This window comes from Herpailurus yagouaroundi, unplaced genomic scaffold, assembly GCF_014898765.1.
Source record: "Herpailurus yagouaroundi ecotype Mexico unplaced genomic scaffold, PumYag 100, whole genome shotgun sequence".
Lineage (NCBI taxonomy): Eukaryota > Metazoa > Chordata > Mammalia > Carnivora > Felidae > Herpailurus > Herpailurus yagouaroundi.
In genome coordinates this window covers 8,691,046-8,705,522 of record NW_024412391.1, presented here as the reverse complement: position 1 = coordinate 8,705,522, position 14,477 = coordinate 8,691,046, and the positions used below count along the sequence as shown (strand labels likewise).

The following is a 14,477-nucleotide window of genomic DNA, read 5'->3' as shown; positions in this document are numbered from 1 at the left end:
GCAAAATTAATATTTCTCTTTATTGGATAGTCTAGAATTAAGCTTGAAGAAGAAGAAATACAACTGAACTACTGAAATATAAATAGTTGAGCTTACTTTATTCAATAAAAGGCATCCGAGGTATCAACCAATCAAGCATTCAGGCAAGTATCAGGTATGGCACAGTAAATAAGACGGGTTGACTCGGCCCTCAAGGAGCTTACATTCTAATACAGAAAGTAGATAACTGCTTTTTAGACAGATGCTAAAAATGAACAAAGAAAGGCACAAAGACTTTTAAAACCTGGGGGTTTGGGAAGCAAGCATCTCATCTAATGTAGAAGACTCCTTATGGAGGGAATAGTAAACTGATCTGAGGATACTAAGACATGAACTAAGTCAGTGGTTCTCACGGTGGGATTTTAGAAATTGACAGGTTGTTGGTTTCATAATTATTGGGAACTATTCCTGGCATTGAGTGGATGCCGCCAGGGAGAACGCATGTCTGCAGTAGATGGGTTAGTCCCACACAAAGAAGAATTATTCGGTATCCTATACGACTTTTTAACATCCTACTGGACATTTATGTAGGACCTACAGCTCGCCTGAGAGAATATCATTCATTTTTTCCTCTTAGGCAGTCCGTTATCCTTATTTCAGTTAAGGCAATTTCGCTCTGTTTCTTACAGATAAGATATATGGTCTGTTACGACTTACCCTAACACTTGTTTTCATCCTACGCTCACACATACCTCTAAATCTTTCATTTCCCAGTACTTCTTTATAGGAAGTAGCCTCTGGACAACTCTGAAACTCCAACCCATTCATTGTAAGTAGGGGTAAGTATCTACTTCACGATGTCGTATAGAATAGTCATGCCTGAGCATTTACATATTGAAACTCATTTTATTGTCATTACAAATTTCTTTCCTTCTATTTCTCCATTATAATAGAGTTGGGGCATTAAATTGGTTCTTAAAGAAATCCATGTGTGTAAGTAGACTGTATTCCCTACGATTCCTCTCAGGCCAACAAAGGAGATGTGACAAAATGTTATTGCTCTGAAAAGGGTGAAAAGATCTGCTAGGGTTTATAGTTGCCACCATAAGTGGAGGGGAAGAGAGGGTGCTATTGGCATTGAGTACATGAGAGCCAAGTAGGCGGAACATCTTACAGTATTCTGGACAGTTCCTTACAGTAAGAAACTACTACTGTGCACCCTATACGAATTTTGAATGTCTCGCTAGACATTCTTGTATAACCTACAGCTCGTCTGCAAAAAATACTGTATTTCCTCATTTTCTCCATCTCGACAATCTGTAGATTTCCTTGCATAATATGTTTATTTCAATTAACATTCTATTTCGATATTTCTTAAGTACTATCATATGCAAACAAGTTATGCATCACTGGTTTTATTCTAAGGTCCACTCCTTTCCCTGCTTTTTCATTTTCTTATACTTCTTTGTATAAAATCAGTTTTGATTTTCTACCTTCTTTTAAATTTACACATTAGGTATAAACATCTGACTAGGTCTTCTAACATAGTTGTGCCCAAGTAACGTGCCTTTTATTTCCCTTTTATGTTAATGTTAACTAATTTTAAATTTATTTCGGCAATTATGTGTAGGTAGAGTATATGACCATTGAATTCATTTTGAGGATAATGAAACAGATGTTACAATGTATTTGTCATTAAAAAAAAAACCCCAAAAACGAAAAAGGCAGGAGTCCCAATTGAGAACCACTGAGCTAGGAAGAAAGGGGAACCAAAGAAGAAGGGAAGCCAGTGTGGCTTGTGTGGAAGAAAATAAATATCAGAGGGCAGGGAAGGGAGAAATCATAATCATGTGGGGCCATAATAAGGATTGTGAACTTTATTCCAAAAGCATGATCAGATCTGTGTTTTTCAAGATTAAGGAAAAAATTTTTAAATATGGCCATTGTTACTACTAACAGTATCTCAGAAGGGGACAAAAAAATATTTCAGAAGTAAAACTGGACTTGGGAACAGCTTGGGAGGAGAGGAAGAAGTCAAGAATGACTTCTGACTATAGAACACTGAGGGAGAAAATGGTTCGTTTGAGGGAGGCAGGTAGAGAATTCCACCTAGGACACAATGCCTTAGAGGTGCCTGTGAAATATCCAAACAGAGAGGTCTACTGGGCAATCAGAGTTGGACAAACTGCATCTCTGAAAATGTGAGAACCAAGAGCAGGAAATGAAAACTCCAAACAGGAGCTACCATTCAAGGGAAAAAAAACAAAAGTGCATTAGAGTAATTATTTGTGGCAAGCCTCCCAGAAAATAACCCTGCCCTAAAAAAAATCTCTATACATGTTACTGGTGGAGTCCTTGAAACCAAGGGGTTGTGCAGATGTCTGTACTGATCTACAATCTGACTAATGCAAAATCAACTCTAATGTTAATTAACTTTTATAATCTGTCTGCTAGAAGGAACTGTAACAGGAAACTTTGGCGAATGAATGTTACACAATGTTGAAAGGGAAAACTGAAAGGAAAAACCTGATTCGTTATAAGGAAGGAACTCTTGGTCTAGGACCCTCAACTGCTTTAAAACTGTACTTACACTTGCAAACAATCCGTTATATGTAGAAAAAAGCCCCTTGCAGGTGCAAGGCCTGTTTGAGGCGTTTTCTTTGTTCTGACTTCGCGCTCACCAGGAAACACATCTCGCCTCCTTAAGGGGCCCACCCTCCAGTAGGGATGGCCCGGCTCCTAATTCCTTGGTGAGTCTCATCTGCTGCACCGAAGGACTACAAATAGCACTCAGGTTTATCAGTAATATTTGTGTGAATCTGGTTACCGTGACTCCTATCCCCCCAAAATACAACTACTTCATGAAAGTCCAACCCGAAAAACCTTCTCTATAATCATATATATAAAAAGCCCAAAATTGGGCAGTAAACTCCAGTTGGTTGCTTCTCTCTGAGCCATACTTTGTGGCTCTTTTTATTGCATTCCAGAGAGTCAACCTGGATGGAGTCCCCTAAATAAACGCAGATAAAGAAATATATGCCCCAACTCAGATTTACTACGAAGATACAATACTGCAGTTACAGCTATAATACCATTTAAGTTACCTTTTCTTCCCCCCTCCCCAGCATTTTCCAAAAAATACGCCTCCCCCTCCAACTTTCCAGTCTTCCATCCAAAGGCAGTACTGTCTTACGTCCTTACATCAAAAGGCGTTTTTAGATTCCTCTCAAATTGCCCAAGTTAATTTTCTTGCAATTTAACCAAAACAAAACCATTGCGTACAATAAACGAAGAGTAGCTGGGAGAGAAACTTATAGCAGTGACAGCAGTTTTAGAAGTCAGTCGTTCCCAGCTACATCTAAGACAGTGGTTCCCAAACTTTAGGACGCATTTGAATCCTTGGGAGTTAGAAGTACCATTGCCCAGCTCTCACAGCAGAAACAGTGTTTTAGTTGGAATGGGATGCAGTCTGAACACTGGGATTCCTAGAAGGCTTCCCAGATGATTCAAATGTGTTAACAAAATTGGGGAACCACTGATCTAAGGCAATTTGATAACTACATGAGGAAATGTACAAGTTTACTATCTGGGGCAATCTGGCTCTGTAATGAACAGAATGGTTATGGCCTCCTTTATGACGCTGTAGTCATCATTTCTAACTAATCACGCAGGCTTTGTCTAGTTCAGTGTATTCAATCACATATTCTGGGTAAATCTGATCTTTCTCGAAGATGACAAACACGGACGGATTCAACCTTGCATCCACATAGCTGTCATATGGTGGTGGAGGAGGGCTTATGCTTCCCACAGCTCCTTGAGTAAAATCTCCAACCAGGACTCGAGCTACAAACATCACGATGTTTTTGGTATCATACCGGCAATTTTTATGGGAATAGATGGCATCTTTTCTGAAGTAATTTCCTAGAAATAGAAAAAGGGTAAGAATTATCATAAAAGAAGGCATGTAGTTTGTAAGATTATGTATCCGATGGTGTTATCGGATGATGGGTGTTAACTACCCACGTGTCAGCAACACGTTATAGATACTTATAAACTTCCTTTGTTCTTACAAAAGTCTATCATGCAAGTAAATTTCAATGCTGTATATAGCCCTAGTGGAATTACCAAATCATTTGCCACTGTGCTGGGGCTCCCAGTGATGGTGTGAGCCACAGGCTACAGTAACCAAGCAGTGAGGTCACAGCAGCCCAACTCCTGCAAATCATGCAGGAGGAGTTGAACTGTAAACAATGAACCAAAGATACTCCATCAGAGGCCTTTTTAAATTGTGTACATTTTTTTTTTTTTTAGAGAGAGAGAGAGAGCAAGCCCAAGAGTGGGGGTGGGGGGAGCAGAGAGAAGGAGAGAGAGAGAGAGAGAGAGAGAATCTCAAGCAGATTCCACACCCAGTGCACAGCCCGATGCATGCCCCCCATATTGCATACATTTTAAGGAACAAAGCTCATTTACTACTGATGGGAGGGTCCTAGAAAATGTGGAAGGGAAAGGTGTAGCACAAACCCTGGCAGAGCTTTTCAAAATAGTTGATCTATTGTCCTCAACTATAAAACAACCTCGACACCACTGAGGTTTCTATACTCAGCAGACCAACAGTGATTTCCTGACAAAATCTCCTATTTTAGGGGTGCCTGGGTGCTCAGTTGGTTGAGCGTCCAACTCTTGGCTTTGGCTCAGGTCATGATCCCAGGGTCCTGGTGGGATCAAGCCCTGCATCAGGCTCTGCACCGGGTGTGAAGCCTGCTTGAGATTCTCTGTTTCTCTCCCTCTGACCCTCTCCACTGCCTGTGCTCCCTCTCTTTAAAAAAAAAAAAAAAAGTTTGGGGCGCCTGGGTGGCGCAGTCGGTTAAGCGGCCGACTTCAGCCAGGTCACGATCTCGCGGTCCGTGAGTTCGAGCCCCGCGTCAGGCTCTGGGCCGATGGCTCGGAGCCTGGAGCCTGTTTCCAATTCTGTGTCTCCCTCTCTCTTTGCCCCTCCCCCGTTCATGCCCTGTCTCTCTCTGTCCCAAAAATAAATAAATAAACGTTGAAAAAAAATTAAAAAAAAAAAGTTTAAAATATCCTATTTTTAGGGGTGTCTGGGTGGTGCAGTCAGTTAAGCGTCCTACTCTTGATTTTGGCTCAGGTCATGCTCATGCTCTCCCAGTTTGTGAGTTCAAGCCCTGTGCTGATGGCACTGAGCCTGCTTGGGATTGTCTCCCCTTCTTTTCCCCTCCCTTGCTTGTGCTCTCTCTCTCTCTCTCTCTCTCTCTCTCTCTCTCTCTCTCAAAATAAATAAACTTAAAAAAAATAAATAAAATTTCCTATTTTAATTTTTGTCATTGCCAGATACTTTTCTCTGTCTTTTTAACAGATGTGTATATTTGCAAATTCTGGTTTTCTATGCAAAAGTTAGTAAGTAAAATGAATTCACTGTATTTATGGTAACAACTATTTACGACTTTTTCATTTATACTATTTATTTTTTATCACTGATTTTTTATAATTTTAGATGTTTGAGCTCCAGAAATATTGCTCATCCTGAATAGGTCAGATACTGGCTATTCTGGGTAAATGGTGTTCAACACCATCACTGACCTACCATTTCTGGCCCCGCTCTCCTTCCCAAACACAGTTACCAGCTTGGAGGGGATTCTCTCATCTGTTTCTGTGTATTTACATACACATATAACACATTTACTCTGGTACAGTTCGATGTTCTTTTATTTGTTCATTAATGGGATTATACAGTATGAACTGCTCTGTATGTTTTTCCACTTTAGCCCTAGAAATTTTGTTGTCACTTCACCTCACCCTACCTTATTCTTTTCAAAGACTGCACAGAATTCCATTGTATGGATGTATCATAATTTAACTACTTCTGTATTGATTAAAATATAGGTTGTTTTCACTTTTTTGTTATTACCAAGACACTTCTCAATAAATGCTTTTAAGATATCCTAGTAAATACACCTTTGGTAGCCTGTATAAGTCTTTCTGTAGAACAGACTGTAAAACTATAATGGCTGAGTCAAAGGATAGAGCATATTAAATTTTGACAGATATTACAGACTACCCTCCAAAAGCAGCCTAAAAATTTTAATAGCAATGGAGAAAGTCCGATTTCTCCACAACTTTGCCAGCATTGGATATCAACTATCCTTTTAATTTTTGCCAATACAAAGCACACACACAAAAAATCTGAATTTAATACGCATTTCCCTTAATCCGAGTGACATCAAGCATCTTTTCGTATGTTTATTGGTGTATTCCATATTCTCTGAATTGCTTTTTCATATCTTTGTTTCCTGGTGTATTTTTGCTTTTCTTTTTTTTTTTTTCATTTTTTTAAGTATATTTATTTTGAGAGAGAGAGAGAAAGTGTATTCGACAGGAGGTAGAGAGACAGAATCGTGCAGAGCCTGATGCGGGGCTCAAGCCCACAAATCCTGAGATCATGACCTGAGTCAAAATCAAGAGTCAAAATCAAGAGTCAGACACGTGGCTGACCCAGGTGCCCTGCTTTGTTTTTTAACTGACATATACCCAAAACAAGCTTATATTCAAGACAGTGTCCACCCAGATCTTTTAATAATTTCGTAAAGTAGGCCAGTAGGTAACTGGAAAATGACCAAAAACACAAACAAAACTCATCATCCCCCAACAATTCTACTGGGCCACACACTCCACCTCTGTCATTGCCAGCGACCCTCCCCCCCCCTTCCCAGCTAGTTCCAGCTCCTTAGTTTTCCCAGATGGCCAAGTACGAATCTGTACTACTGTGTTAGTTAGCCCTTCTGCAAACAACCTGGGGTATACAGAGGCTGTGCGTTCTTTATTTGTATTATTTCTGACTCGATGGACACCCACTGCAAACTCTGTATCACACTACCCATCTCTGTGCATCATTATACATGAGTCTGCAAAGAACCATTCCTCACACATCAGTTTCTGGAACTTCTAAACAACTTAAGCTTTTTTGTAAGGAAATCTCTCTAAAACAGACACGTTTCTCGGATTTAAAAAATAGAACACCTTGGGGTGCCTGGGTGGCTCAGTCAGGTAAGTGTCCAACTTCAGCTCAAGAGCCCTGCATTGAGCTCTCAACTGTCGGATGTCTCCCTCTCTCTCTGCCCCTCCCCCAATCTCACTCTCCCTCCCCCACAAGTGCTTGCTTTCACCAAAAAAAAAAAAAAAAATTAAAAAAAAAAAGAACAACTCATTGTGCCCTTTCTTTTCTTGATGCGTCAGATGAATATATTAATCCTGATATATGGGATGTTACAACATAGGGATGCCCTGTTGAGTTACTAAGGGGGACAGAGCCATTTACCCCTATACTAATGGTCTACCCGCAGCATGAAAAACAAATGTTAAAGTTGTGTTTGTGTCTTGTGGATCATTTCCCCTCTCATTCTCCACTTAAAACTGTTAACTTTCTTCTCGCTGCCCACCTCTAACATCTCTTTACTCCCACTCCATGCTTGCTGGGCTGAGAGAAAAAAAAGACAAAACAAGACACTGTTTTGAAATAAAACTAAATGATTCTGAGAAGCTCCCAAGAATAAACGTACACAAGCTTCAGTATAGGAATTTTATGACAACAACTTGGGCTGCTCGTAACACAGTTATTCGCTCTTTCCAATTCCAAGTCCTTCTTTCAGAAAGCGAACATTTCCAGATAACTGAACTAACTCTAAGTTATCCATGTAAAAGGTGTCAAGTCAAATAAATAGTATGGAGTTACTGGTAAAAATGTATTTGACTTCAAGCACATGGAATGAAAACAATAAACAAAATTTTCATCCGTATTTGTCTTCAGTGTGCATCTGTAGTGCTTGATAAAGCCATGAAATTATTTGCAACATTCCGAGATAGTTGTGCCTGTTTTAAGGGCACTGAGTTACTTTTATACTTGTTAAATTAATTTTTGTCTATTTTGTAATAAAGTCTGAGTCCTGATTTGATTATTCAGCTATTTTTCTTTTTTTTTAATGTTTATTTGTGAGAGAGAGAGAGAGAGAGAGAGAGAGAGAAAGTGGGAGAGGGGCAGAAAGAGCCAGAGACACAGAATCCGAAGCCGGCTCCAGGCTCTGAGCTGTCACCACAGATCCCGACGTGGGGCCCGAACTCACGAACCTCGAGATCATGACCTGAGTAGAAGTCCGACACTCAACCAACTAAGAAGCTCTGAGCTGACAGCAAGGAGCCTTAGGATCCTCTCTCTCCCTCTATCTCTGCCCCTCCCCTGCTCACTTGCCTGCATGCTCACACTCTCTCTCAAAATAAATAAACATTTTTAAAAAATAAAATGAATCATCGGTTTTTAAGAATCCCATTTATAGGGGCACTTGGGTGACTCAGTCAGTTGCGCATCTGACTTTGGCTCAGGTCATGATCTCCGGGTTGGTGAGTTTGAGCCCTGCTTCAAATCCTCTATCCCCCTCACTCTCTGCCCCTCCCCCAGTCACATTTTCTCTCTCTCTCTCTCTCTTTCTCTGTCAAATAAATACACATTTTAAAAATACAGAAAAATAAAAATAAAAATCATATAATCTGGAAGTACATTTGCTTCATTCAGTGATCCAACCCTTCTTGCAAATACCTCTTACACGTGATAGATTCCCTGAACCCCAACATCCTCTTGATCCCTTCTGCCTCCAAATGGATCTCGGCCACCCTACTTTTGCCCTGGACCCTTTTTTTTTTTTTTAATTGTTTAATGTTTATTTACTTTTGAGAGATGGAGAGAGTGCGAGCAGGGGAGGGGCAGAAAGAGAGGCAGACACGGAATCGGCAGCTCCAGGCTCTGAGCCTGGAACCCGTGAAGCGCCAAGATCATGACCTGAGCCCAAGTCAGACGCTCGACCGACTGAGCCGCCCAGGCGCCCCTGACCTGGACTCTTACAACACCTGTATACTTGGACCCGCATCCTTTCTTACACTGCAGCCAGGCCCTGGCACTTGCTTCCCAAAGCCAGCAGTGGTTTCTGGCTGCCCTCCGGAGACAAATCCCTCCCCTTAGCATGGCTTGCAAGGTTTTTCAGGATCAGACACCGACCTCACCGGCCGCACCTTTTGTCGCTCACACCGGACCCACAGCCTGCCCGGCCTTTGTCAATCTCTAGTCTTCATAGACACTCTTCTCCCAACTTTTTTGTTTCATTTTGCCTTTTTTGCCTAGCTAGCTTTTGTTTATCCTGGAGGTCATACTTAGACTTTACAATATGCTGTCTTCCTGTAATCTACTTTATCTTTTTTTTCTCACTCTCAGTATAACTGAGATAATGGGATAATATTGTGCTTTTTTGTTTTTCTTTTTACCATTCTTTATATCTAACCACCTTTTATTTTAGCCAGACACGTTCTCGCCTCAGAGAGAAGCATCTTTGGAAGACATCTATAAGGAGAAAGGAAGAATTACGGTCAGCTTTTGATTACCAAAATAGGATCTGGATACGCACTGCAAAAAAATAATGGACTCTGTTAACTAGAAAGAACTCTGAATAAGACCAGGGAAAGGAACCCTCTTCTAGGCTGGGAGTCAAAATGGGTCAAGTTGGCTCCAACTCGGGTTATTCAGGGATCCTGGGCGGGGCCTGTCAGGGATGACAGAGAGGAGCCCCTGGCAGAGGGACCCGTGTCCCACTTCCTGTGTAGAACGCCAACATCCCAATTCTCTGTGGATCCCTTTCAGGTTTTCTACATAAAGACACTCACATTACCTTCAAAAATAACATTTTTGTGGGGCGCCTGGGTGGCTCGGTCGGTTGAGCGGCCGACTTCGGCTCAGGTCATGATCTCACCGTCCGTGAGTTCAAGCCCCACGTCGGGCTTTGGGCTGACAGCTCAGAGCCTGGAGCCTGTTTCAGATTCTGTGTCTCCCTCTCTCTGACCCTCCCCCGTTCATGCTCTGTCTCTCTCTGTCTCAAAAATAAATAAACATTAAAAAAAATAATAATAACATTTTTGTTTCTTTCTTTCCAACCATTTAGCACTGGGAGGAGCCTGGGTTGCAGAATCCTGGGAGATTTTAGATATGTTCTGATGCCCCCAGCACCCTGGATCCCAAATATGTTCCCTGGCCTTAAGGGCCTCCCATCTGGCCTCTTGAATCCAGTTTATAAACCAGGACACGTCCTTCTTTGCTTAGCTACCCCCCAGACATGTGCCGTTTCTTCTAATTTCATCTTGCTTCTATTTCTTTATCCAAGTCTGAGTTTGTAATCATCTCCTCTGACTGTGAAGTTGAGTGGCTTTTACCTAACAATTGTTCTTTTTTTTTTTTTTTCTTAAATTTTTAAATGTTTATTTATTTTTGAGGGAGAGGGGCAGAGCCTGAGCAGTGGAGGGTCTGAGAGAGGGGGAGACACAGAATCCGAAGCAGGCTCCAGGCTCCGAGCTGTCAGCACAGAGCCCGACGCGGGGCTCGAACTCACGAACCGTGAGATCATGACCTGAGCCGAAGTAGGACACCGAACCAACTGAGCCACTGAGGTGCCCCTACCTAACTGTTGTTCTTATCCTCAGTCCAGACTGCTCCCCTTAACATAGTCACATACGAAATCATACAGATAACAGCCTAAGGGAGTGGTTTCACACATGCACAAGGTGGGGGGGGGGGGGGCTTTACTTTCCCTCAGAGAGGAACAACATCTCTGACATCTACCACTGGGCCTCTTTTAGGACAACTGTCTGAATTTTTTAAGATTATGGGCCCAGTGGTTCAAACCCGTCTATCTAGACAGGACTGATACCATCACAGGTGATGCAAGTGGAATGTTGACATTAAAAATAAATACAGGGGCGCCTGGGCGGCTCACTTGGTTGAACGTTCAGAGTTTTGGTTTCGGCTCAGGTCATGATCTCACAGTTCGTGGGTTCAAGCCCCGCGTCGGGCTTTGCGCTGACAGTGTGGAGGCTACTTGGGATATTGTCTCCCTCTTTCTCTACCTTCCCCCACTCGTGCTCTCTCTCTCTCTCTCTCAAAATAAATAAACTTTAAAAATAGATAGATAGATAGATAGATAGATAGATAGATAGATAGATACAAGCAAAACAAAAACACCTCCTAACTCGGTGTAACAGGAGGCAGGCCAAGTAGAAGCATCAATACCTTCTCAAGGGACGGTAGCATGGGAAACATGGGCACAGCTCCTGGACGGACCTCTGGCCCATCTGTGAGAACTGCAGACCCCATTCTTGTCTCTTTCTTCCACACCACCCACAGGGTTTTTTCTTGGCTATCGAGAACGCTCCTCTTTTGCCAAGTTAAAGGAAAAGTGATCGCATTATCAAACTATCAAGATGCACTTCAGAGGGTTTCAGTGCCCTGCCATTTATAAGATAGGAAAACCAGAGTACACGCCCATGTATGTCACTATCAGGGTCAAAAACCTAAGAACACGTATATACTCAATTTCCATTTTCTAGGATATATATTCCTTTGAGTTCTAATACAAGAGAAACATTATCTCGCTCAAGATAGTCATCCCATTTCTAGGTAAGTTTTACTGATGCATTTAAACTTCATAAACATGAAATTCTCATCCAGTCATTGGCTTAAAACCCTTCGTGAGCTTCCCATGCCCTTAGAGTCAGGTTTCAATTCTTTCCCGTGGGGCCGTATCTTACACCACTCATCCCTCACTTTTCACGCTGAGTCTCTAATGCAGATAAACCCTCCTGGGCCGTTCCCTGGGAACACTTCTCCAGCCGGGTCAGGTGTCCATAGGACCTGTTCACTTCCTCTGTAGTAGCTGCACATTTGCAATCACTTAATTAATTATGTGAAGTAATTTGGGGGGCGGGCATATCTAGTTAGTTCACATCTACGTCCCCACTATCTAGTGTACAGAAGGCACTCAAAAATATTTGCTGGCTGACTGGAGCGCCTGGATGGCTCAGTTGAACATCTGACTCTTTTTACATTTCTTTTTAATGTTTATCTATTGTAGAGGGAGACAGAGCATGAACGGAGGAGGGGCAGACAGAGATACAGAATCTGAAGCAGTTTCCAGGCTCTGAGCTGTCAGCACAGAGCCTGACGCAGGCCTCAAACCCACGAGCCGTGAGATCATGACCTGAGCCGAAGTCAGACGCTAACCACCTGAGTCACCCAGGTGCCCCTAAACATCTGACTCTTGATCTCAGCTCAGGTCGTGATCTCATAGTTCATGACATGGAGCCTTGCACCGAGCTCTGCAATGACAGCGTGGAGCCTGCTTGGGAATCTCTCTCCCTCTCTCTGCCCCTCCCCTGCTTGCACTCACTCTCCCTCTCCCTCTCTCTCAAAATAAATAAACTTAAAAAAAATTGTTGGCTGACTGATTGGCTTCTTACCTTTTGGAGTATGTGTGAATTTAATCTTAGTTGTAGGAGTTGAGCCCCCTTTGAGAATTGATACACTATTAGGGGCGCCTGGGTGGCGCAGTCGGTTAAGCGTCCGACTTCAGCCAGGTCACGATCTCGCGGTCCGTGAGTTCGAGCCCCGCGTCAGGCTCTGGGCTGATGGCTCGGAGCCTGGAGCCTGTTTCCGATTCTGTGTCTCCCTCTCTCTCAGCCCCTCCCCCGTTCATGCTCTGTCTCTGTCTGTCCCAAAAATAAATAAACGTTGAAAAAAAAAAATTAAAAAAAAAAAAAAAAAGAGAATTGATACACTATTAATTGTCTCCTTAAGATGAGTGATTCTTTGTGTTTGTTTGTTTTAAGAATTACATGGCTGATACAACCCAACACCAAAAAATAACCTGATTCAAAAATGGGCAAAGGACCTGAATAGACATTTTCCTAAAGAAGACATACACATGGCCAATAGACGCATGAAAAGATGCTCAACATCACTAATGCGAATCAAATGCAAACAAGAATCAGATTTGATTCGCACAAATGCAAATCAAAACCACAATGAGATATCACCTCACCCCTGTCAGAATGGCTAAATTAAAAAGATAAGCAACACAAGTGCTGACAAGGATCTGGAAAAAAGGTATGCTTGTGTACTGTTGGTGGATAAACCAGTACAGATAAACCGGAACGGCCACTGTGGAAAACAGTATGGAAGTTCCTCAAAAAGTTAAAAACAGAAATACCACAGGATCCAATAATATCACTATTGGGTATTTACCCAGAGAAAACAAAAACACTAACTTGAAAAGATATATGCACCCCTATGTTTACTGCAGCACTATTTACAACAGCCAAGATATTGAAGCAACCTAAGTGTCCATCAACAGATGAATGGATAAGGAAAATGTGCCAAATACACACACATACATATACACCCATACCTACATACATGCACACACAATGGAATATTACACAGCCATAAAAAAGGAAGAGATCATGCCATCTGAGATAACATGGATGGATCTAGAGGTTATTACGTTAAGTGAATTAAGTCAGACCGAGAAAGACAAAGACCATATGATTCCACACATAAACGGAATATAAAAAAAGAAAGAATAAACAACCAAAAATCAGAATCAGACCTATAAATAAAGAGAACAAACCAATGGTTGCCAGAGGGGAGGGGATAGGAGGGTTGATTGAGCAAAATGAGTGGAGGGGAGAGGGATACAGGCCTCCAGTTATGGAATGAGTAAATTACAAGAATGAAAAGCACAACTTAAGGAATACAGTCAATGATACTGTAACAGGGATGTAATGGGACAGATGACAGCTACACTTGTGAACATAGCATAAGGAATAAACGTATCAAATCACCAAGCTGTACTACACTTGAAAGTAACATTGTGTGTCAACTAGATTCAAAAAAAAGAAAGAGGGGCGCCTGGGTGGCGCAGTCGGTTAAGCATCCGACTTCAGCCAGGTCACGATCTCGCGGTCCGTGAGTTCGAGCCCCGCATCAGGCTCTGGGCTGATGGCTCAGAGCCTGGAGCCTGTTTCCGATTCTGTGTCTCCCTCTCTCTCTGCCCCCCCCCCCATTCATGCTTTGTCTCTCTCTGTCCCAAAAATAAATAAACGTTGAAAAAAAAAATTAAAAAAAAAAAAAAGAAAGAGAGGGAGAGAGAGAGAGAGAGAAATTAAGTCAAGTAAAAAGTAGCTCAGGGGTGCCTGGGTGGCTCAGTTGGTTAAGCATCCAACTCGATTTCCACTCAGGTCATGATCTCACCGTTCATGAGATCAAGCCTCACATCGGACTCTGAGCTGACAGCACGGAGCCTGCTTGGGATTCTCTCCCTCTTTCTGTGCCCCTTCCCTGCTCTCCCTCTCTCAAAAATAAACGAATAAACATTTTTAAAAAGTAGCTCATAATTTAAATAAAATTACACTTTTGAGATTCTTTTTTTTTTTAAGTAGGCTTCATGCTCAGTATGGAGCCTAACGTGGGGCTTCAACTCACAACCCTGAGATCAAGACCTGAACTGAGATCAAGAGCTGGATGCTTAACTGAGAGCCATCCAGGTGCCCCTGAACTTCTGAAGTTCTAAAAAAGAAAGAAAGAAAGAAAGAAAGAAAGAAAGAAAGAAAGAAAGAAA

At 42.1% G+C, this 14,477-nt stretch overlaps 1 protein-coding gene across 1 annotated transcript in view; it reads right to left on the bottom strand.

The window, feature by feature from the left end:
- The window catches only part of ZC3HAV1 (zinc finger CCCH-type containing, antiviral 1), a 63,263-nt gene continuing 48,786 nt past the window's right edge, over positions 1-14,477 (bottom strand). The window contains exon 13 of the mRNA XM_040471832.1: positions 1-3,900. Within this exon, the coding sequence (XP_040327766.1) occupies positions 3,635-3,900 (266 nt within the window). The 3' untranslated portion in view covers positions 1-3,634. The remainder of the gene's footprint in view (positions 3,901-14,477) is intronic.